The sequence below is a fragment of the Sycon ciliatum genome, chromosome 1, assembly GCF_964019385.1.
Source record: "Sycon ciliatum chromosome 1, ocSycCili1.1, whole genome shotgun sequence".
Classification (NCBI taxonomy): Eukaryota; Metazoa; Porifera; class Calcarea; order Leucosolenida; family Sycettidae; genus Sycon; species Sycon ciliatum.
The window spans coordinates 13,647,090-13,671,731 of record NC_088643.1 but is presented as its reverse complement, the minus strand read 5'-3'; the positions used below and the strand labels follow the sequence as shown (position 1 = coordinate 13,671,731).

General features: G+C 49.8%; 1 protein-coding gene across 1 annotated transcript in view; it reads right to left on the bottom strand.

Moving 5' to 3' along the window:
- Window positions 1–1,443: 1,443 nt before the first annotated feature.
- The window catches only part of LOC135814375 (ATP-dependent translocase ABCB1-like), a 32,223-nt gene continuing 9,024 nt past the window's right edge, over window positions 1,444–24,642 (bottom strand). Inside the window, exons 8-27 of the mRNA XM_065327488.1 lie at window positions 24,287–24,400; window positions 14,984–15,094; window positions 14,283–14,408; window positions 13,432–13,638; window positions 12,810–12,980; window positions 12,262–12,423; window positions 12,041–12,080; window positions 11,408–11,463; window positions 9,672–9,872; window positions 8,952–9,068; window positions 8,431–8,508; window positions 8,136–8,219; window positions 7,633–7,836; window positions 6,882–6,982; window positions 6,010–6,150; window positions 5,335–5,491; window positions 4,790–4,987; window positions 4,121–4,327; window positions 3,321–3,467; window positions 1,444–2,761 (exon numbers count right to left, since the gene is read on the bottom strand). Coding sequence (XP_065183560.1) covers window positions 2,546–2,761; window positions 3,321–3,467; window positions 4,121–4,327; window positions 4,790–4,987; window positions 5,335–5,491; window positions 6,010–6,150; window positions 6,882–6,982; window positions 7,633–7,836; window positions 8,136–8,219; window positions 8,431–8,508; window positions 8,952–9,068; window positions 9,672–9,872; window positions 11,408–11,463; window positions 12,041–12,080; window positions 12,262–12,423; window positions 12,810–12,980; window positions 13,432–13,638; window positions 14,283–14,408; window positions 14,984–15,094; window positions 24,287–24,400 — 2,838 coding nt within the window. The 3' untranslated portion in view covers window positions 1,444–2,545. The remainder of the gene's footprint in view (window positions 2,762–3,320; window positions 3,468–4,120; window positions 4,328–4,789; window positions 4,988–5,334; window positions 5,492–6,009; window positions 6,151–6,881; window positions 6,983–7,632; window positions 7,837–8,135; window positions 8,220–8,430; window positions 8,509–8,951; window positions 9,069–9,671; window positions 9,873–11,407; window positions 11,464–12,040; window positions 12,081–12,261; window positions 12,424–12,809; window positions 12,981–13,431; window positions 13,639–14,282; window positions 14,409–14,983; window positions 15,095–24,286; window positions 24,401–24,642) is intronic.

Here is a 24,642-nt window from a genome sequence, read left to right as displayed (position 1 = left end):
TGACAGGATCGAGAAACAAAAACAATGGTCCGAATACACACATCACGCCATCCAGGTTGCGGTCAAGCAAGTGCATAGCAATGGACGATTCGTATTGGTTAGAATCATGCATTTCCGGGGCACCTCTGTTGTCGCCGACACCACTTGTGCGCGATTATGACTTGCTCTTGGTCTATATTGATTTGAGAATCAACACTTTCCATGATGAGAAGGCAATTAATTCATTGCACTGCTTGTGGATTTTGTTGTTGATATATTCGCGAATGTGTGATGATCGCGAAAACAGAAAATAGCGAAAGCTTCTCATTTTACAGTAATGATTTAAAAGTTCACACAACCGCATTTCCACCGGCCATACAATTGTGTTGAGAAACACAGCCTGCTGACAATTACAAGAAGTTTTGTCACCACCATGCTGGAGTAGACCAAGGTGACAGATGCAGCACCTGGCGGCAAGGGTTAAGTGGTACTACAGTGGAGATTGGATATAACGACACTCTTTTGGGAGAAAGCAAAATGTCGCTATATTCGATCTGTCACTAAACCCGATCTTCACATTTAGTATGCAATATGTATATCAAAATGACAGAAATGTAATGTAGATATACATGTACATGATTGTACATGTGGATAATAGATATGTATGATTGTACAGTCATGTGTCTGGCATGCATTGTTCAAGGTAAAGCCATCCCGCACCGCTGCACTGCGGCTACAACGTGCAATGTAAAGCACACGTGAGTGACCCGGAGGTCTGGGCACGTGGCACAGCCATAATATACCATGTTCCAGACATGCCAGTCTGCCTGATACAAGAGGAAAGTCGTTATATCTGATGTATTTTCACTGTTTTTCAGGTCTTCGGGCACCAAAAAAATGTCGGTTAATTCGATCTGTCGTTATTTTCGAGGTCGTTATACCCGATCTATAATGTACAGAAATAAAAAGGACTTGCTAAGCGACTTGGGCAACAGAATTGTGTCGCTAAACTCGATTTGTCGTTATACCCAAAAGGTCGTTATATCCAATCTCCACTGTACTAGTAAGCAGGGAGTCGTAAAAATTAATACCGGTATTTTACGACTCCCTGATAGTAAGTCTCACAACCAGTGTTCGACACAGCCATTTTTGCTCTCTCGACTGTTTTCACAGCCATGTTTGCTCGTTTGTCTTCCGGTGCTGTTGAGGTTGCACTCGTAATTGTGTTTATTTTGCCCTTACAAGAGGCTTGATCTACTCTGTAAAAAAAACAAGGAGGGGGGGGGGGGGGGCTCGTTTAATAGCTGCATCCATGTTGCCCTCACCCCAAGTAGTGAGTACCAGGGAGTGCCCATAATGATTAGCCCGGCACTAAACGCTCGTGGACCCACGTCGGGCGGAGTTTGCCGCCTGACGGTGGGCTCCATCCCAATGACATCGGCTGCAAAACTGCGTGTACCGCTTTGTACCACTTCTAATCAGAGCATACGGAGGTTGCACTATCGATATTCAGTGCGTTATGCAATCTAAAGACTAAACTGTTCAAGCGCATGAATATCTGCAAGTCTACAACGCATTCAAGTATAAGAGAAAAACTTCAATAATCTAGTGAAGGAGTAGAAAGAGAAGGAGAAAAGAAGGAGAGAAGTTCACACAAGAGGAACAACAATGACTGTACTGACATGCTCTTGACTATTGTGTGAGTGCCCGGCAGTGTTGTGCTTGCAGGTGAAACTCCCCGCTGCGCACAGACACTGTTGTTCCGTGTGGTATAGATGCACCACTGGCAAGGAAGCAGCCAGGGCCTTTTGGTTAGCCTAGATTACATTATCTACAATAAAATTATAATATTCAAAAAAAGAGAATGATCACGTGAAGGGTCAAGAAAAGTTTCACAAAGAGTTGCGCGAGAGGAGCAGCACATCGACCAGGGCATCCCGGCGCAGTTCGTCGAATCATATTTAGCAGCAAGTGTCACTGTAGCTGCACATCATCACCTGCACACAGAGCCAGTCGACTGCTAGGCTTAGGTCAACTTCACTGTGTGTTTTGCATGCATGCAGCGACAGGTAAAGACCAGACAGTGCGGAGCAGGGAGTAGTAAAATATCTACTCCCCGGGTGCAGAGATAACATTCTGTAGATCACTGTTCGCACAGCTACCAGTCATTTTGAGAGCGAGAAGCAATGGAAGACGTAATGCAGGTCCCGGCTGCGACGGCCGTAGCAGCACAGCAGGGCAGAAGGTGGCGTGCGGTTAGCCAGCAGCGTGTCGTACCTGGCATGCTGCAGCTGCGAGAGCATTGCCGTGGAAGCGGCTTGACGCACGATCACAAGAGTGCGTACAGGAGAAATCAAAGCAACACTGAGCCCTGATGATATTGATGACGGCACTGATGATCAGATGATGATGTCATTGACAATCAGACGACGACAATAGCTACCCTATGATGCCATACTCAATGCACTTAGTCAAGGAAGAAACTAGATATTAGAGAAATTCAGTCTGCTAACAGTGCTCTGTGCCTGACCAGGAGGTGTGTGTAACACGTGTGTTTACGTCAGGTCTAGGCAAGCGTGGCACCCTGGTTGCTGGCCTGGGCATTGTTGAGCTTACAGTAGGCACCCTTCAGGGCCATCAGCTCGGAGTGCGTGCCCTGCTCCAGGACCTGGCCACCGCCGAGGACGATGATCTTGTCGGCGTTGTGGATGGTGGAGAGGCGGTGGGCAATCACCACGCTGGTGCGGCCCTGACGAGCCACATCCAACGCCTGTTGCACGACCTGTGTACATGCACACACATCAGAAGAAGCCAAAAATAATATCAACATAGCATCCAAGACATGTTAGAGCTGACTGTCAGTTAGTTGCAGAATACCAGTGCCGTCGGTCAGTATGGTGCAATGTTGTCGCATGAGCTGACTGTCAAGTAACCGGTGGTGCTAGTGGACATTATAGCCTAACTTGTAGTCCCTTGGTACTTTTCTTTGCTATAAATTAATCCTGGGCTCTCCAACCGAGAATATCATTATTTCATGATCAGCTTTTTCACGTTGACATCATCCAGCAAGCTTGGCTAGCCCTCGCATAAGTTAGGAAAGAGCTACAAACAATAATTTACACAATAGCACATTGCATGATGGCGTTAAAAAAAAAACATGATTTGTATTATCATCGCCAAAGCCACTACCGCCTCTTCTTCGCATGGTTTGTATAAGAAGAGGACGGTTGGTGGCCATCAACCCTGAAAACCGTAGGGACATTCAAAGAGATCATGCCCAGCATCAATGCAACCTGAGATGTCCTAGCCCGGAGAACAAGTAGAAAGATTGTGATGCTCACCCGTTCGCTCTCCGTGTCCAGAGCGCTGGTGGCCTCGTCCAGCAGAAGGATCTTGGGGTTGCGGATCAGAGCCCGGGCAATGGCGATACGCTGCTTCTGACCACCGGAGAGCTGTGTTCCCTTGGCTCCCACGTTGGTGTCATATCCCTGTAAACGATGATGATAACAACATGATGACGAAACAGCAGCAATCAGTAAAGTAACGTGTTACCTCGTCTCTACTTTACACTATATGCTGACTGTATGTACAATGAGAACATGATTGTGATAAACTTGATAAACAGTAGGATGGAATGAGCTACCCAATAGAGCTGCGCACTCACAATGTCATGTACAGTAACACTCTCCTACTTGTAATCCAAACTCCCTAGATTCGGGCACCCCTGACAACTGTGTTACCCCTCCGGAGTCACAAAATTGCCTGCAATGAAAAACGGAACCAAGACCAGTTTCTAATGATTGGAATAACAAAATGTTAACATTCACTAGTGCGTGCATACTACAAGTATGTATGTCCCGTGCTGCTGCCAATGCCTAGTTTCGGGCGGTGCCAGGTCCCAAGGTGCCCCAGGTAAGGGGACTACTACTGTACTCTTGCTAGTAGAGTAAATATGACCCCTCAAGGGACCATCACAACATAGTCTCTGTTACCAGGTGGCCTCCTTATCCAGGGCCAATTGACTTGGAAATAGCATCCCAATGGTCCGAGTTGCATTGGTGATTTAAGACAGGGGTCGCCTGACAGGTTTTACTCTGTGTGTGCGTGCGCGTGTGTCTGCACCAGCACATGCTGAACTCACACTCGGCAAGCTCATGATGAAGTCGTGGATGTTGGACTTCTTGGCGACGGAGTGGATCTCTTCGATGGTCACCATGCGGTCCAGAGCGCCGTAGGCAATGTTATCGCCGATGCTGGAGTCGAACAAGACCGGCTCCTGCTGCACAATGCCAATCTGACTGCGCCACCAGGCCAGGTTCAGCGTCTTGATGTCACGCTCATCCACCGACTGCACACCACCACACCGCAGCACAGGCAAGGAGAAGAAGAAAGAGAAGATTACACAGGTTTAGGGGTTCAAATAATGGGCGGCACTGCATCAATTGTCATGACAATGGCAGTGAACAACATGTGCCTGGAGCGCTGTCAATCAGACAATTGCATACAGTAAAAGCTTTCATGAGGGCACAATTCTGCAGGAGTTGAATGCATACTAAGCCAGCAGACAAAACTCACATCACGTGGTGCAGTGCCCCCCCCCCCCCCCCCCCCCCCGTTTGATCACAACTTGGATGCACCCAGCATTTTGGGCGCATGGGGCAACAGCCTGACGAGATCAATAGGTTCGTTTACACTGTCTGCAGACCGCTTACTGCTTGGACCTTATAGAGCATCTGAATGCTCAATATATCATAGCAGCTGCACCTCTCGCTGTCCGAGCACAAACGCTTCTAAAAGACTGTAAACTTACAACTACGCCGCCTTCGGGGTCGTAGAATCTCTCCAGCAACGAGACACTGGTACTCTTTCCGCAGCCGGACTGACCGACCAGTGCAATGGTCTGACCAGCTTGCGCTGTAATGGTCGTGCCGTCGAGAATCTGAACGTCGGGTCGAGTCGGGTAGCGGAACTTGATGTCCTTCAGCTCGATATTGCCGGATACCACGTCCTGGATGGGTGGAAAGAGCACAAGTGACATGCGTCATAGTGGCAGTACAACCCTGCTGCAGCAAGTCACACTACAGGACATGTAGTCTTTCTACATGGGTAAATGTGTGTGTTGAGGTACCACCTACAGCATATGTTAGATGACCAGTCTGTTAGTAGTACTGTTGCAGTTGTCATGTAGCCACAACAAAAGTCTCACTGTACACAGTGAGTTACAGCATGGCGTGCAAGTGCACACGAATGCACACACCAGCAACCCCCCCCCCCCCCCCCCCCACCCACACACACAGACACACCAGCCCCCCCCCCCCCCACACACACACGCAAGCACACAGACACTTCACTCACCATGCGCTCGCCCTCGTCGGAGCCGGAATCGATCTCCGGCACAGTGTCCAGCAGCCTGAAGATACGCGCTGCAGCACCGCCTGCCTTGGAGAGCTCCGGTGCGAATGCGGCAGACTGGCCCAGGGAGAAGGCCCCAAACACCATGGATCCAAAGACACTAAGGCAAACACACAAGACAGAATAGTTCCACAAATTGGCCTAAGGAGAAGGCTCCAAACAACATCCATCCGAAGACACAATAGACAGACTAGTTCTACTGCAAGCAAGATAGCATAGCGGACTGGAGTACTGGAAAAAGATGAGACCAAAACAATAAAGCAGTGAGTGCGTTCGATTATACCCACGAATCGATTCATGAATCGATTCGCGCTATTCACATCACCCCATGTGAATAGGGTGAATGGATACCGAATCGATTCCAGGGCTCATGACATGAAAATCGAACGACTTGAATGCATGCGAATGGATTCATGAATCGATTCAAGTGCATAATCGAACGCAGCCACTATGGGGCGCAGGCGAAAAAAGCAGGGATGAAACAATCGTGAAAACTAATTTCCTAGTTACCTAAAGGATTACGGCTAAATCTAACGACCTGCTTAGCAACACTCATGCATGTCATTTACTTCAGTACAGGTGACATGTTCATTGGTTACTACTGCACTTGATTCTTACGTGAAGACATCGGTGAACGTCGCCAGTCCCTGCTCGATGAGGAAGGCGCCGAACGCGAAGCAGATGGCGTAGACGAAGAAGAACGTGGCCTCGCTCATACCGGTGGCCAGCGCCTGGAAATGCCTGGCGCGCTTGTGCCCGCTGAAGAAGGAGACAAGTACCGGCGACACACACGCGTGCACACACACACATGCACGCACACACACGCAAACACACACTTGTACTGGCTCACTGCCATGAACTGATCATGCGGGTGGAAAAATATGACCCGACTGGCTATCGACCTGCCAACAAATTTATTGGCACTACTTGGTTCTTACTTCATGGTTGTACGCTATTGGCGTTGTGAATAAACCCGTTCTCAACCGTCAGTTCACCACTGTAAGTCTACAAATACTCGGCACATATTTATTTTTGACTATTCTCGGCCGAAATTTTGTTTTGCAAGGTTCAGTGGGACAGTGTATACAGGCGGCAGCAGTACAGGCCGGAAATTTGATGCGGCCGAAATGGGACTAAGCCCTGGGAGGCCGAAATTTGAATGGGCCGAAATTTATAGACTTGCAGTACATACAACAAGTACATGTACAGTCAGACCTCGCTTTTCCGCTCCTCTTTTATCCGGATCCCTCGCCATCTGGAAGAAAATAGCTGGTTACCGATTTACAGCATATGCCATGCATACATACAGTATGTGTGTTTGATTATCCGGTTCCCTCGTCTATCCGGATATTTTGTGGAGAACGATTGTGTGCGGTTATGCGAGGTCTGACTGTACACACAACTTAGACCTACGACTGGAACTAGTGACAGGTGGTTTCTCATGGCAGCAGCAGTTGCGAACACAGGTTGTCCTGGGCTAGTGTTCTCACCGGTACACAGGTTCCAGGATGGCCATGTAGCGCTCGACGGAGCGAGACTCCAGACCGAGCGACACAACGGTGCGAACGTTGTCAATCACCTCGACGGCGGTCTGCAACGACAAGCAACACCGAACAGCAAAGATAAGGACAGGGAAAACTTGTTGAGAAAGCATGCTATTATTATTTCAGACTCAATGCCCAGAAACCTTGAAGAGATGGGACCCGTAACAGCCCAGTTGCACAGGAGATGAAGCCCCCCCCCCCCCCCCATGGGTTGGTAGTACTGCTTTCGGTATTGTTGAGGACCCTGCTCTATGCAATGCCAGGTATTAGACTATGGATAAACAGTACCTCGCCTATGACCTCGGATCAACAGTACCTCGGCTATGCAGTACAGGTTCTTGCGGCCGTTAGAGGTACGTTACATTGTTCCACTTGAAGGGTAAGCAGCGGCAGCATTCGGCCATGTACAGAGCTGCGCTCTCCAGCCGGCCTGGACACGTTGCGGCTACAGACTTCACTATCTACATGTGAAGTAGAGCAAAGTTAGGGGGATTCGCGGCCGCATCACCAGTGACGTGTTTAGGAACGCATCAAGCAAATACATTCGCATCGGCGGGCCACCACTTCGCCCAAATATCCTCAGTGTCGAATGCAGTCCTCACAAGTGAGTCAGTACTCTGGTGCGATGCCAACACCTACATGAACACACACACACACACACACACACACACACACACACACACACGGCTAAACGCACCTTTCCTGCCTCCAAGTACTCGACCTTGTTCGTCGAGCCGTGTCCGGCCAGTGCCTTGGTGTTGGCTGCACCTGCGGCGGCAACCAGCGGGATGACTGCCATGATCAGCAGAGTCATGTGCCAGGAAGCGGAGAAGCTAATCGCCAGCGCCGTAACCAGTGTGGAGATGAGCTGGAAGATGTTTCCGATTTTCTGTCCCGTTGCCTGTGCAAAGAGGACGGGTATTCATATGCACACAGACAGACGCACGCACACACACACACATGTGTGTGTCAGCGACAGACGAGGAGCTAAAGTGAATCAAACACATGATCGTAAGCGCTGACACTAAAAATTTGCACCATAATTCCAATCCACCTGGCGAAATGCAGCTAAAAGAGTGCATACCACAGGAAAGTTTGACCCCCCCCCCCCCCCCCCCCACACACACACACAGACAAAGACATGTATGGCCAGATACCAAAACAAAGAGGGCAACTGAAAAAATAGTCCACTAAACTTACACCCTGGATAAGAGCAGCATCGGCGGCCAAACGGGTGGTCAAGGCTCCTGTGCTGTTCGACTTCTCGTCAAAGAAGGCAACGTTCTGCAAGACAAAAACAAACAGAGAATCTTGAGTTCCCAGGGTAAGAGGTAGGCATCCACGAGGAGATCAGCAGGAACTGCTTCATGCCTTGTGTTGCCTGCTGGCTCCCCAGCCCCATTCCTGCGTGCAACATCCATAGCCAAAGAGACCCCCCCCCCCCCCAACACACACACACGCGCGCACGCACACACACACAGAGAAAGAAACTGACCTGTCTGAGGATGGCGCGGAACGCAACGCTACGCATGCGCTTCGTCAGAGCAGCACCGGATCGGCCAAAGAAGTAGAACTGCGACCCAGAACACACGCGCACACATACACATGCAGGAAAACAGTGACCAATTCATTCATTAAATCCATTATCACAGCGATCAATCCATCACGGTGTCCACAACTCCATACAATCTGCTGTATAATAACAATGAGCCTCTCCATCCCCTACAACTAATGTCATTTCTCCAATGAGAGATGTGTTGTGACCCCAAAAGCACAAAATCGATATGCCCCCTTAGAGGCGATTCACACGCCAGCAACAGCATTCTGCTGGAAGGGCAGCGCGCAACCAGGGGAAAGCGAAAATCTATTCACGACCGCTGCATGCTTATCAGCGGCATGCAGGTGAAACAAGATGCGCAGCCACGCTTGCGTACGTTCCCCAAGGGTTTACAGCATGTAGCATGTGTTGATTTCATTGCTGCAGTACCATAGAATGAAAAATACACTGGTGCTTACCTGACAGAGCAACACTATGAAAGAGCCCAAGCCAAGGACGCAGAACATTCCGGCCCACAGGCCGGCACGGCGGAAGTACTCGTCTTTGTTCGCGGGATTACTTAGAAGCGTGAACACCTGCGAACATGTGCACGTGAAACCACGCACACAGTGACACACACACACACACACACACACACACACACACACACACACACACAGTGACATACGCACGCACACGCGTGAGTATCGTCGTCAAGATATGCCAGCCACTTTTCGGCTAAGACTCCCAGTTTGATGTGTAGCGACCAACGCATCAACTCACATAAGACATGAACAAAAGCACACAGCGCCAGGAGTGTACAACTGCAGTTTACAGGTTTGCGGTTGCTGTTTTATGTCGTTATGCGTTGTTTTCCTATATACAGCAGCAACTCTTAAACCTCGCTAACAATTTAGAAACGAACTGTGTGTGTGCGTGTGTGTGCGACATGGAAACACTAGAATTCACATGCGAGATCAGAGAAAACACTAGAATTCACATGCGAGATCAAAGAAAACACTAGAATTCACATGCAAGAGTAGAGAAAACACTGGAATTCACATGCAAGATTAGAGAAAACACTAGAATTCAAATGCAAGATTAGAGAAAACACTAGAATTCACATGCAAGATTAGAGTCATGCTCCCACACAGTACGGGGGTGTGGCCGGTAGCAAACAAGAGCAGTCGGCGACTTACACTCAGGACCTCGGCAAAGATGATACCGAACAGCGGGAATACGGTGCCGAAGCCGAGAGCGGAGAAGGCGCCCAGGGCCATCGTCGGGAACTCCGGCTTGTTGTACATCAGAATGCGCTTGGTGTCAACTGGTGGAAGATCTTCTTCTTCCTCATCTTTTTCCTCGTCCTTACCACTGACATTGGAAACCGACTTCTTCCTCTGCTTGCACGCACAGAGCGAAGAAGACAGTACACGACACGAGGCAGCAAAGTTAGACAGTCACGAAACACTCTGGGCCATAGCGTGCGAATGCAGAGTTGAAAAAGCATCTGGCTTCTCAGCCATGAAGGCAAAAATTGCAAGAACACGAAGGCTTTAAGCCTTAGTAGAGAAGGACCAATGCAGCTGCCCATACTGGTACCTCCACGCGAGTGAATTGAGGAACAGTAAGATCGGGCGCCGAAGAACACCTCGCCGAAGAACACCCAGGCTGGAAAACCTTCAAAATTTAAGAACAGTCCAGGCTAGAATTATCAGATTTAAGAACACTAGATCTACATTCTTGAAGTTGATTGTTCCAACTAGGAACACACGCTTCTTGCCGAAATTGACACTTGACTGACTCACGACTGCCATCCGGAACACACGAGGAGCACGTCGCACCTTCCACTCGGCAAACCTGCAAGAAAGCACCACTCCCTGCTCAATACACGGTGTTTCGGGGAATTCACCCCTCATCAGTTGAGCTTGAGTAGGCTGAGGAAGATTGTGCCTGAAAAGCACCACTTATATACTGCTCTCCAGGCCAAACCATCACCAGGGATACAAACTTACAGAGACGCTTTGTTTCCAGCGCGACAAACACCTTGTGAAGCTCCAGGTAGCAGCGTGAGTCAGAGTCGCTCATGGAGTTGTGATAAACAGACGTTGAGAGCCAGTATAGCTAGTCGCAACGCTGTCTCTGTAAGTTTGTATCCCTGGTGATGGGTTGGCCTGGAGAGCAGTATATAAGTGGTGCTTTTCAGGCACAATCTTCCTCAGCCTACTCAAGCTCAACTGATGAGGGGTGAATTCCCCGAAACACCGTGTATTGAGCAGGGAGTGGTGCTTTCTTGCAGGTTTGCCGAGTGGAAGGTGCGACGTGCTCCTCGTGTGCTCCGGATGGCAGTCGTGAGTCAGTCAAGTGTCAAGTTCGGCAAGAAGCGTGTGTTCCTAGTTGGAACAATCAACTTCAAGACTATTACCGCCGAAGTCGCAACTTCTAAGTTCGTAGATCTACATTGTACGTAGATCTACATTGTACATGTATGGGAGGTGAGTACATGTCATGTACACGTGTAAACAGTAACTGCTACATGTACAGTCATTCCCATTTACGACACCCACTAGTTTAGAAGTACAGTGTACTACATTGCACTACATGTACATGTATACATGACAAACGTCATGACGTCACTCGACTCGCCGCGCGCGTGTGAATAAGAACGGTCTGGCTAGAATCAAAAATTTAAGAACTTTCCTAGGCTGCGCTCGAACCCCTGCGTTCTTCGGCGCCCGATCTTACTGTATAGCGACTGCATATCATCACCCCCCCCCCCCCATCCTCGCCAGCACGAACACACACACGAACACACACACACACACGAACACGCACACACACACACAAATGCCAGTACATGTACAGACACTGCACATAAAAGCACAGCAATAGAGCTGGCTGCTACAACTGAGGCAACATGGATGTGGCTGCTCACCTTGCCCGCGCTATCAGATGTCTTCTTGGTAACCTTTTCTTTCGACTGGGCTTCATCTGCGAAGGACAAATCAAACAAAGTTCATTATTGTACAGTTCCAAAAACTTGTAAAACCTGGTCGATTTTCTAGCTGCCAGTGTAATGATGAAGCTGATTGGTCCAACGAGGAGCACACGCTTCTTGCCGAACTTGACACTTGACTGACTCACGACTGCCATCCGGAGCACACGAGGAGCACGTCGCACCTTCCACTCGGCAAACCTGCAAGAATTCTAAATTTGTACTAGTATAATGACCGTTGATTTTCCAGACTCAAACGTGGCAAGGAAGAATTGCACGGGTGACACAAGGCAGGGTGTACAGGTGCTTTCACCGTATCTACAACCATAATCCTAACATGTTGGGACCTTGTACATAGTTATGTACAGGGAACCAACATGTTAGGATACCAGTTTTGGATGAATGGACCAGCAGTGGCAGAGAAGCCAACTACAGCAGTGCCAATATTGTGCCAATCTGAATTAAGACAGGCAACCGCACAACACACACAAATGCCAGCGCACATACCCGCCATGCACAAGCAGCACCAGCAACACTCAGGCTGCATTAGAATGTGGCGAGAAAAATACCAACCTTGCTTGACAGATTCCTCTTCACCGCCACCAACAGCACCCTGAGAAATTGAACAGAAAGCACAAGAAGAGCAGACAGCTGAATGAGCTCACTGAACACTGTCTGCCTGTATCTGCCTCCTCTCTCTCTCTCTCTCTCTCTCTCTCTCTCTCTCTCTCTCTCTCTCTCTCTCTCTCTCTCTCTCTCTCTCTCTCTCTCTTCTCTCTCTCTCTCTGCCTTACCTGCATGCTGACTAGTGCGTGGTACAATCCCTTCTTCTCCATCAGTTGGTTGTGATTGCCGACCTCCTCGACCACACCGTCCTTCAGTGCAATGATCTGATCTGCGTTACGCACGGTCGTCAGGCGATGAGCAATGACGATGGTCGTGCGGCCCTTGCTAGCCTGCGACAGACAAAAAAAACATGTACACATTATAGCGGTGTATAGTGGCAGGCTCTCTCTCTCTCTCTCTCTTTGTTTTTCTCTCTCTCTCTCTCACTCACTCACTCACTCACTCACTCTCTCTCTCTCTCTCTCTCTCTCTCTCTCTCTCACACACACACACACACACACAAACACAGCATTGTAAGGAACTGCCACATCCAAAGCCGACGGGGACTTGAGTCGATGGAGCTGTCACATTCCAACAGTGTTCACACCTAAAATAATATAATACTCTCGTTTGCAACTGCCTCAAACTAATGAATACCTGTTACAATGAGCTCGCGGTGAATCATTCTCTCTTGTAATGCATTCACTACAGTGGAGATTATCCTGAAGTCGCTTACCGCCTCAAGAGATGACTGTACGATGCGTTCACTCTCCGTGTCCAGAGCGCTGGTGGCCTCGTCCAACAGTAGGATCTTGGGGTTGCGGATCAGAGCGCGCGCGATGGCAATGCGCTGCTTCTGGCCGCCGGACATCTGAGCTCCGCGCTCGCCGACCAGTGTCTCATAGCCCTGCAGGAGAGATGGAGGAGGAGAAAACTCAGCCACCGCTCTGAGCAGGCAAGACCCATGACTGACCCCGTGTCGACCCAGGTAAATCTACAACCTCATGCATATACACTCATATCTCTATTATCTGGGCCGGGGGACCTCGGAGTTCCCGGCACTTCGGTCTGACCCCGCATCCAGAGGATGAGTTTTAGTGGAAATATCACGACTCCTTTGCCATTTTTCTCGTGGAAATGGCCATGCCACGTGCCAGATCTCTGACCCTACCCCATTGAAACGTAGGTGATTCGGCTACTTCAAAGTCCTGGGCCGTGCCCGATCCCGGACTGCACGCACAAGAGAGATATCGGTATGAGTGTACACCCAAACACACACGTGAAGCAAATCGAGAGTGGAAAACAGTCCAATTACAAAACAAAGGCGAACGTGACTCCAAGTTCTGCATGCGACGTACATCGGGCAGGGCAGAGATGAAGTTGTGGGCATTGGCTTGCTTGGAAGCAGCGATGACGTCATCACGAGTCACCTCCGTCAAGCTGCCGTAGGCAATGTTCTCGGCGATAGTGGTGGCGAACAGAATGGGCTCCTGGCCGACGACTCCAATGTGACTGCGCAGCCATTGAACATTGAGATCACGTACATCAGTACCGTCCAGTGACACCTGTAGGTGAGAGAAAAAAGGTCACAGCAGAGAGTTTCAAGCCAAAGCCAGCACACACACACACGCACATACACATGCACTTGTTACTTACTGCCAAACTGGTCATATGGGTCTCCACGGGAGAGGTGAGAGAGACTCAAAAGGAATCTTGGAAAGATGACTCAATTGGCTATTGAACCGCCCAACGACCAACACCCCCTGAAATCCCCAAAACTCTGGGTGGACTTGAAAATGATCCCACCTATGGGCTCACCACACCTCAGTAAGTGGGTGAGGACAAGGTGCAGAAAAAGGATTGACGACATTAGGGTATCCGCCCCGGGATCCAACTGCAGCTACCGCTGCCCCAGTGAAAGTAACACTTGCTACTAGTGTGGGTGGCTAAATCAGAGTGGATCTGATATAAGCTTCACTTGCACACACACACACACACACACACACACACACACACACACACACACACACACACACACTCAGCAATGAAACATACAATTGCCGATTACACCCGCTGGCCAACAGGAATCTGGTCCGTCAGTTCATGGACAGGCAGTTTATCACCAGTCGCACACCATGCCGTAGACATGTGACAGAAAAGAAACATTGCAATTTGAGGGGGCGTGGACTCTGAAACAAACTCAACTCACACTCCCGTCCTCGACATCGTAGAAGCGCTGAACAAGCTGAATGCATGTGCTCTTGCCACAGCCGCTGGGACCGACGAGAGCAGTGGTCTGTCCTTTCTTGATCTCCATGTTCAATCCGTCCAGAATCTGCAGAAAACACAACAACAGCAAGAGAAACGGCGGAAGGGTTGTGCACGCTCTGCCCATCCAATAACGGACTAGTGAACTTTGAAAACCCGGTTCAGTTGTAATGCATTCTGCAAACAGGACGACTCCATCTGCAGGATATGCCAACTTGCCCCATTGGGTCATCTGAGAGGTTCCGCCTAACCCACACCAATAGAGGGTATTCGTTTAGTCACGTGACAGTACTTTTCCGACCGTACAAGGTTTTCGCCACCAGCCTGCCACCACTAAATCTTGCCAAATATGGACGATGAAGTCAGCTTGTCTTCTATACCGTAGCGTCTTGTATTACAGCCTATTAAGTATCTTATAATTATAGAAGCCTGTTTTGAATACAAGACTGATTTCAAGACACTCAGTCGGCACAAGCATGTAAGCCTGATTTTAGTGTACCCAGTTCGAATAGAAGCCTAGCCCTGGCATCGGCTTCTGCAGGAATAAGCCCCGCTTTAACACGCGACATTACGGGGGTAATACGGTTAAATCATGGCGTGTCACGTGACCATTAGATACCCTCCATAGTGCAAAGTGCTTACCTTAACGTCTTTTCGCGACGGGTACGTGAAGTGGACGTCCTCAAAGCGAAAGTCGCCCTCCAGCGTCTCTGGCTTCTGGCCGCGGTCGGATGAGGTGTTGATGGTCGGGACCTGGACGTGCACACACCACAATAAAATACAAAATTCAGGATACAGTGAACCAGTACTCGTATATAGTAACCATGGCTACAACATGCAGTTTAACATGTTTTTCGATTTTGACAGCATGTTACAAGGCGAGGACGCGTAGTGCTCGTGACTACAACCATAACCCGGTTGGCAGAGTCCCGGTTGTAGTCAGGAGCACTACGCGTCCTCGCCTTGTAACATGCTGTCAAAATCGAAAAACATGTTAAACTACCAAGCAAGGCTTCAGTGTATACAACATGCAGTTTGTACGTCCTTTTACGTCATACTACAGTCCATTTCAAAAATACTGACGCATGGCGTTTTGGAAATATTTCGAATTTGACACGAGATTGTCGTGGATGAGCTCACACGCAGCGCTGTGAAACACCGAGTCCATTTGTTCTGGGTCAGGAGAGAACTGCCCGCACTGGACAAGGTTTTTTCAGACGTCAAGACGTCAACGACGTTTTGGAAACTTCTGCGCTCCATTGGTTTTCGTTATGACCAGGTGATGCACCAAGAAGATGATGGAGCGTCCGGAGATTGTCGCCCGGAGACATCGTTCCCTCCGACAAATCCGTGAGCTGCGCGACAGTGGCAGGCCCGTCATTTATCTTGATGAGACGTGGGTTAATGTTCACTACAATGAGCCCAGATGCTGGTACATTGAGGAGGGTGGTGCTCCTGATGCTCCTCAGCCTGTCGAAGCACCATCAGGCAAGGGCAAGCGTCTCATCATTCTAAACGCTGGCTGGAAGGGAGGTTTTGTACCGTAGTGTGACCTGGTGTTTGTCGGTAGCACCAAGTCGGCAGACTACCAAGATGAGATGAATGCCAAGCATTTCACAGAGTGGTGGGACCAATGCCTACTGCCCAACCTCCATCATTGTCATAAACAACGCCCCCTACCATACGGTCAAGACGGACGAGTCCAGGAGTCCGACAAGCGCCTCGAGGAAAGCAGAAATGCAGGAGTGGCTGACCCAGAAGGGAGTCGCCTGGCAGCCAGATATGCTCAAAGCCGAGTTGTACTCCCTCATCAAACAGCATAAGCTGGAACCCGTTTATATCTGTGACATGAAGGCTGCAGCTACTGGCTTTGAGGTTGTTAGCTTGCCGCCTTACCAATAAGGAACGAGACCTTCAAAATCGCGGATGTGAAAGCGCTTGTTGCAGAGGATATCGTAGAAGTGACCGGCTTGTAGACAAGGCCTGGATAGCAGATGGCCTCCAATTGAGTTGATCTGGGCCTGGATTAAGGGGCAAGTTGGCATAAGGAATGAGACCTTCAAAATCGCAGATGTGAAAGAGCTTGTTGCAGAGGCTATCTTTGTATGCAGAAGTGACCCCCGAGCAGCGGAGCAACGCAGTTGACCAGTGCGACCGTTGTAGGCAAGGCCTGGATAGCAGATGGCCTCCAAGACACTATGATTGACGAGATTATTATTCAGCTTGACAGTGAAGGTGACTCCAGCAACTCATCCAGTGACGATGGTGAGGTACTCGTTGAGCACGGATAAGACTGGAGTGTGCTGACGTGTGTGTGTGTGTGTGTGTGTGTGTGTATGTGTGTGTGCGTGTGTGTGGTGTGTGTGTATGCTTGTTGGGGTGTGTATGTGAATGTGGGTCTACATTGTATGTTGGTGTGTGTTGGTGTGCATGGCATTGCGTATTCATGCGTATTCATGTGCAGGACTAGTAGTACATGTGAGTTAGAAAGGTCATTTTTATGATACTGTCTCTGATTATTGCTATGCTCTCCGTCCCTGTTTTCTTCTCTTCTCAATTTTCTTCTGTTCCATATTTCTCCATCTCCATCTCACTTTCCTTCTTCTAGTCTTGTAAACTCAGATTATTTTTGCCTTTGCCCTGGCTTTGTGTTTTCATTTGCTGAACATTATTGGAGCTGGACGTTCTCATTTTTCTTCATGAATGCGTGTGTCTGAATCTGTACTTTTTGACGATAATGTTCAGCAAATGAAAACGCAGTACGAGTGCAAAATGTTGTCAGAAATCGTACACTATCCTTGCTGACCACCGCTTGAAAGGAATGGCTGCAAGGTTTTTTTTATTGGGGAAGGTTGTCCGGACATGGTTTGCTGTTGGGGAACAGATCTGCACCATATAATGGTCACTTTAAAGAGAGAGAGAGAGAGAGAGAGAGAGAGAGAGAGAGAGAGAGAGAGAGAGAGAGAGAGAGAGAGAGAGAGAGAGAGAGAGAGAGAGAGAGAGAGAGAGAGAGAGAGAGAGAGAGAGAGGTAGAGGTAGAGAGAGAGAGATGGATGGCTTATGTGTTCGTTCATAACGGAATTTGCATAATGCAAGCGTATACACTGCACTGTACAATGTAGATTCGTAAAACAAATTTCTTTTGAACTGAGTTTGTGCTGATTTTCAGTGAATTTTCAACATAAACTCATTCAAAACCGAAAGTTAAAAATGGGTCTAAAAGAATTACATCTGGCTGATTTCACATACATTTTGGTGCAAACCCCACTGGAAACCAGATGTTCGCAAATTTGTGAGCAAACCTGGCTGAATATTTAACTTTCGTATTAAAGGGAAATTCCATCGGGAAAGTTGATAGGATAAATTGCACCGGTTATCCAAAGGAATCTGTGTAAAGAAAACAACTATTTTATTTCATTTACATGTACTAAGGGGGTGTTCGTTTTTGATCTACAGGTTTTGGTAGAAACTACTTCTTTCGGTAGAGGTGTTCGTTTTTTCTACTCAAAAGCGTAGATTCTACTTTCCTCTACCGGCTCTACCAGGAAAAAGTTGGTAGAAGCCGGTAGAAGTTGATAGAGCTACGGGATTTCCAACAAAATCAAGGAGGTGTACACAACTCCATACAGGAGAAAAACATTTCATGTACATATCGTGAAAAACTACTAAATCCGGTAGAACAGCATTCGTGCAATTACCTCTACCGTCTACCATGGTCTACCTCTATCGGTAGAGTGACTCTACGCTACTCTACCAGGTAGCTAAAAACGAACGCAGCCTAAGGGACCATCCGGGATTATCGATAATTTTCACGAAACGAAACAAGTTTAAAGGAAAAGGACATAATTATGGAAACGAGTTAAGAGTAACTCTCCACCACTGTAACTATTATTGGTGGTTTAGCGCGTGCGCTAAGCCCTGTTAACGAACGTGGAACACCTACCACTCATACTTAGTCTGATGATCATGCATCTGATTATGATGTCATTGCTATACATGCGCATGCGCAGCGCGCGCCACTCTCCCACGCGTGCTTTTCCAAATCTTGCTTTAGAGAGAGAGCAAGAGAAAAGAGAGACTCCTTTGTCACATTTGCTTTCCGACGACTTGACTGTTCACTGGTTTGTCCGTCAGTTGTCAATTTTTGCCATTTTCCTGCCTCAACGGACATGCCAAGAACACGGAGCACCTCACGGGGTGCAAGCGCTGCTGGCACTGACGCCGACGATCCCCCAGCTCCCTACCCGTATCCGCAGCGGGCTGTGAATTCTGCGAATTCTCAAGACCATCGGAGAGCGAGGTCCCGTGTGATCCATGCTCATGGGCACATTTCAGCCAACGCGGACCAGGTGACTTCTCCTGCGCCGTCACAACCAGCTCCTTTCACCCTGAGCGACCTGACTGGTGTTATCCAGCCCCTCCTGGAGCGCGTGGAGCGCTTGGAATCCAACGTCGTCGCTCCTACCACCTCGCCCATTGCCGCCAGCACCAGCATCAGCTCCTCTGCCGCTGGGGCAGCCTTCCCCGATGCACTTGTGACTTGGGTTGCGCGGCCGGCTCTCCAGGACTCCCGGTCATCCCTCCACGGCTACGGGAACGTATCACACGAGGTGAGTTTGTCGAATTTGGGGACTTGTTGCCTGAAGCCATGTCCGGCAGTAGTGATGTCCTGCAGTTGTCGTTGGTGAACGGCAGGTCCGTTGAGCTGGTGCAGAGCTCGTCCACTCCCCAGCCCTCCAAGCGCCGAGTCCATGACTTGGCGACGTGGTTAGAGGCCTTCCCCTTGTTCACCAGAGTCCTGGTCGATGCGTCGCCGGACCAAGCCCCAGATTTGCTGGCGTACCAAGCCACCATCATCGAGGCCAACAACAATTATCTGACCGACGCGTGGCTGACCTATGACCGTCGTTTCCGTGCTGGTCTTGCTGCTATGCCGTACCTGTATTCCTGGCATCAACTGGTCCCTAACCTCTGGCAGTCCTGCTTCACGACCCGCGGGCGCCCTATCTGCTCGCGTTGTTCTCTCGTGCACCCATCTCCAGTCCTGCATTGCCCCTTTCGTGGAGGGCTCCCTCTTGCGCAGCACGCAGGCGGGAGCCAGTCAGCCACCAGCCCAGCTCCTCGTCTCGATGGCCGCCAGATCTGCCGGAATTACAACAACGGCGCCTGCACATACCCGTCCTGCATACGGGCCCATGTCTGTCTGTCATGCCGCGGCAAACACCCAAAGAAGACTTGCACCCGAGCGGCCTCTCAGTCTTCCCAGTGACGTCGTCACTCCAGTCAACGTGCCTCGGCTAACTGCACTGCTAGCTGCTCACCCTGATGCCCTGTTTCGTGATTATGTATGTGCTTTCATGTTTAACGGTTTCTCGGTTGGTCACACCACTCCTCTGGTATCATGCATTCAATCTGTCAATCATCCGTCTAGTCTCTGCAAAAAACAATTTGTCACCCTGTATCTACAGTCTTGTTGCGATGCTGGGGAAACAGCTGGTCCGTTTGCTGAGCCGCCATATCAGTTGTTTCAAACCTCGGGTTTGGGCCTGATCCCAAAATCCAATGGCAAATTTCGCCTCATCCATGACCTATCCTCCCCCACTGGCTGCAGTGTCAATGATGGTATTTCCCGGGAGTCATTCAGCTAGGAGTATGACACTGTCGATTCGGCTATCTCCTATATCATGAAGTTAGGCCGTGGTTGCTACCTGACCAAAGTGGACATTCGAAAGAATCGAAACGCCTTCCGATTATGCCCTGTTGCCCCCTCTGACTGGCACTTGTTGGGTATCTCTTGGGATGGTCGTTACTATTTTGAAAGTATTTTCGGTCAGCTCCGTACATATTTGACAAGTTTGCATCTGCCCTTCACTGGGTTCTGGAAGACACATGCTGCCTTCCCCATCTCATTCATTATCTGGATGACTTCCTGAATGTATCGCCTCCCAGTCCTCCTCTTGCCCAGCACCAGAAGTCACTACTGCTCGACCTGTTTGCATATTTACAGGTCCCAGTTGCACCTGAGAAGGTTGATGCCTTCTTGATGGCCCCTCTACCGTTCTCACCTTTTTGGGCTTAGAGCTGGACACAATGGCTCTGGAGATCCGCCTTCCACCCTCCAAGCTGACTAAGCTATCTACCACCGTGTCGGCCCTCGTCCAATCCGGCCGGGTTCAGAAACGCGACCTCGCCTCCGTATTGGGCAAACTCTCGTTCGCGTCCAGAGCTGTACCAGCTGGTCGCACATTCCTGAGACGCCTGCACGACCTGGACAGAGCAACTCGATCAACACCATTGCACCAATGGCTATGCATTTCGGCATTGGCAATGGCAGACCTGTTGTGGTGGGCAGAGGCCCTGACCATATGGAATGGGAAGTCATTCTTCCTGGTGGATGAGTGGACGCCAGCCCCCGACATGCAACTACAGACTGATGCCAGCGGCACTCACGGTTATGGTGCCTTCTACAACGGTCGGTGGCTGAGAGGAGAGAGCAGCAGCCGAGCCAGATCAGCCAGTCTTGCCAACTCCCGTTGACAGACTCCGTGCTACAGCTAGCAGCACTGGCAATAGCACCATCCTCCCGCCGGACGTATTCTACCGCCGAGACCCGCTACTTCCAGTTCTGCCAAGTGCATGCCTGCAACCCATTGCCAGGCGACGACTTTACTTTGTGCTATTTTGCTGCCAAGTTGTTCAGGACTCTTCAGCCTCGATCTGTCCGTGTCTACATGTCGGCAATCCGCAACCTTCATGTGGAACTTGGCTTTGCTTACCCGTCGGGCCCAACAACTCTCCTCGCTAGTGTCCTGCGGGGCATCGACACAGCGTCATCGTCTGCCAATAACCACTCCACTTCTCAGGGAAATCTGCCGGCATGTTGCCGTTCAACGCATGCGGCACCCTCACGACAAGGCCATGCTAAGGGCAGCTTTTCCCTTGGCGTTTCATGGGTTCTTCCGTTGTGGAGAACTGACTGCTGGCCTGAGGCGATGTGATGTGACGATCAGTACTGACCAGCGGTCGTTATCGGTAAACGTGCGCTCATCTAAGACGGACTCCAACAGCACGGGCCACACAGTATTGGTTGGAGCCAGCACAGACGCACTGATCTGCCCAGTGCAGGCCATGGCAAACTACCTGGCGTTTCGCCCCGGCGGCGACCATCTGTTCACTTACGCTAATGGCCAGCCGCTTACAAGAAATGCAGTGTCCTCTGAACTGCGCAACCTGCTGCCACTCTGTGGGGTCACGGACCCGAGTGCATATGCCAGTCACCCGGATTGGCGCCGCAACATCAGCGGCCATGGCAGGTGTCCCCGAACACATCATCCGCATCATGGGTAGATGGCGCAGTGATGCGGTCCACCGCTACATCCGGGCTGCTACAGCTGACACCCTGCGAGTGTCACGTCAATTAGCTGCAGTTCAAAGTCATCAATGGTAGCTGCGGGTTAGTGACCACATTGCGCCTGAACTGCTTAGCTTTAGCTTTACATTGCTGCTGTCAGTACAGCACAATACACCAATCGTATTTCATTATTACTCTCATGCCATATTGGGGATATTGGGAACGGGCAGTCTATCTCCGCAGCTGGCTCATTTCAATCACTACCGGTCGCAGCTCCTGCCCACGGCAGGCCGACCGTCTCTCGTTCACACTCTGTGTGCTCCAGGTCACAGCTCCTGCGCAGAGCAGGCCGACCTGTCTGTCTCTCTCTCTCACACACACTCTGTGTGCTCCAGGTCACAGCTCCTGCGCAGAGCAGGCCGACCTGTCTGTCTCTCACTCTCACACACACTATGTGTGCACCGGGTCACAGCTCCTGCGCAGAGCAGGCCGACCTGTCTGTCTCTCTCTCTCACACACACTATGTGTGCACCGGGTCACAGCTCCTGCGCAGAGCAGGCCGACCTGTCTTTCTCATGCACGCCAGCTGCTCCGCCCAATATCCCTGATATGCCAACCAGAAAACAATGTGTTCTGAGCCGGGTGCATGCCTGTATGTGGAGAGTGCGTTAATGGTGGTTTAGCGCGTGCGCTAAGCCCTGTTAACGAACGTGGAACACCTACCACTCATACTTAGTCTGATGATCATGCATCTGATTATGATGTCATTGCTATACATGCGCATGCGCAGCGCGCGCCACTCTCCCACGCGTGCTTTTCCAAATCTTGCTTTAGAGAGAGAGCAAGAGAAAAGAGAGACTCCTTTGTCACATTTGCTTTCCGACGACTTGACTGTTCACTGGTTTGTCCGTCAGTTGTCAATTTTCCCCTTCCCTCCCAACCCCATTCGACTGGGGATCACTATCTCTCCGTCACTGTCACCATAATTTCCTCAATAACAGTGTCAGTACAACTCTTGTCAATATACTTATATCGGGTGAGGGCAGTCTATCTCCGCAGCTGGCTCATTTCAATCACTACCGGTCGCAGCTCCTGCCCACGGCAGGCCGACCGTCTCTCGTTCACACTCTGTGTGCTCCAGGTCACAGCTCCTGCGCAGAGCAGGCCGACCTGTCTGTCTCTCTCTCTCACACACACTCTGTGTGCTCCAGGTCACAGCTCCTGCGCAGAGCAGGCCGACCTGTCTGTCTCTCACTCTCACACACACTATGTGTGCACCGGGTCACAGCTCCTGCGCAGAGCAGGCCGACCTGTCTGTCTCTCTCTCTCACACACACTATGTGTGCACCGGGTCACAGCTCCTGCGCAGAGCAGGCCGACCTGTCTTTCTCATGCACGCCAGCTGCTCCGCCCAATATCCCTGATATGCCAACCAGAAAACAATGTGTTCTGAGCCGGGTGCATGCCTGTATGTGGAGAGTGCGTTAAACAGTCAGAAAGTGCAACAACTAGGCACAAAACTGACAGAGTACTGAGACATTCGACGTCCTGACACCTAGCTTCAACCGAGTTTCAAATTGCACACCTGATGAGCCGTCACGAACCATACGGCGAAACGTACGTCGTGTGAAACAACTTGTTTTGTAGTCAACTAGTCCATCACAATTTCATGCATGAGGAGTACTGTAGGAGTTTAGACTTCGGCTTGTACAATTCGTTCTCGCAAAGCTTCCCCCTTCTTAACTTATCTTTGATATTTTTGACCCACCCAAGTTGGGTGGTGTGCTGCTTTGCTGCTTCGAATTGTAGTTAGACCGCTTTGTCAAATCGCCTACTGGTCTCGTCATCGTCCAGTGACAATCGACATTCTTTGTTCCGTTGAGACTGTAGCTTGTGCTCGTTTTCGTTTCGCTTGCCTTCCCCTCTTTGGTCTTTCCATAACCTTGAACCTTCCAAGTTGGAAGGCTGTCGGTTAGCGCTACGGAGATGTGTTGAAGCTAGGTGTCAGGACGTCGAATGTCTCAGTACTCTGTCAGTTTTGTGCCTAGTTGTTGCACTTTCTGACTGTATAATAGTTACAGTGGTGGAGAGTTACTCTTAACTCGTTTCCATAATTATGTCCTTTTCCTTTCTACTTTTATTATTGGCTCAATACCCGAGAAACAAGTTTAGTTCCCTCCCCATCCCCACCCCCCCCCCCCCCCCCCCCTGAACGAAAAACATAATGATGTGACAGCTAGAATGGATTGATGTTTCAGCTATCAATATTTTTCATAAGGAAACTCTCCTCGCCCCACTCACCCATAAACGAAACTTTTTTTTCGTTTTGTGTAAAAGATTGACAAATATGGGAAAATATGTAAATTAAAAGGTTAGGGTGCCAGTTTCCAATGAATGTACAATAGTGCAAATTATACCACACAACTGTCAGAGAGCGGGTTCACAAATAGAACAAGGCAAGCAACTTCTAAAACTCTACAACTTTGTACCACTATTGGTAAAAAAACCCTTAAAACTCAGTAAATGCAATCTAGTAGAGTACCGGCATGTCACATAGCAATTGAAACACTGCACAGGTGGGCATGATCTCTTACACTGTCAATGATGTTGTAGACAGCAACTGCAGCACCACGTGCTTCGGCATTAGCCTGCATGCTGGGAGCAGCGTGACCCAGAGCAAAGCAAGCGATGACGACGTTGAAGAAAGTCTATCAAGGGAGACACATGCACAGACATGCACAGACACGCACAGACATGCACACAGACAGACACACACACACACACACACACACACACACACCTCAGACCTGCCCATCGCGGAAGCGATGATAGCGAACAGCTATGTTAGACATGTCAACTGTCATGAAAGAGCATGGCATTATTCACACACACACACACACACACGCACACGCACACATACACGCACACGCACACACACACACACCAAACT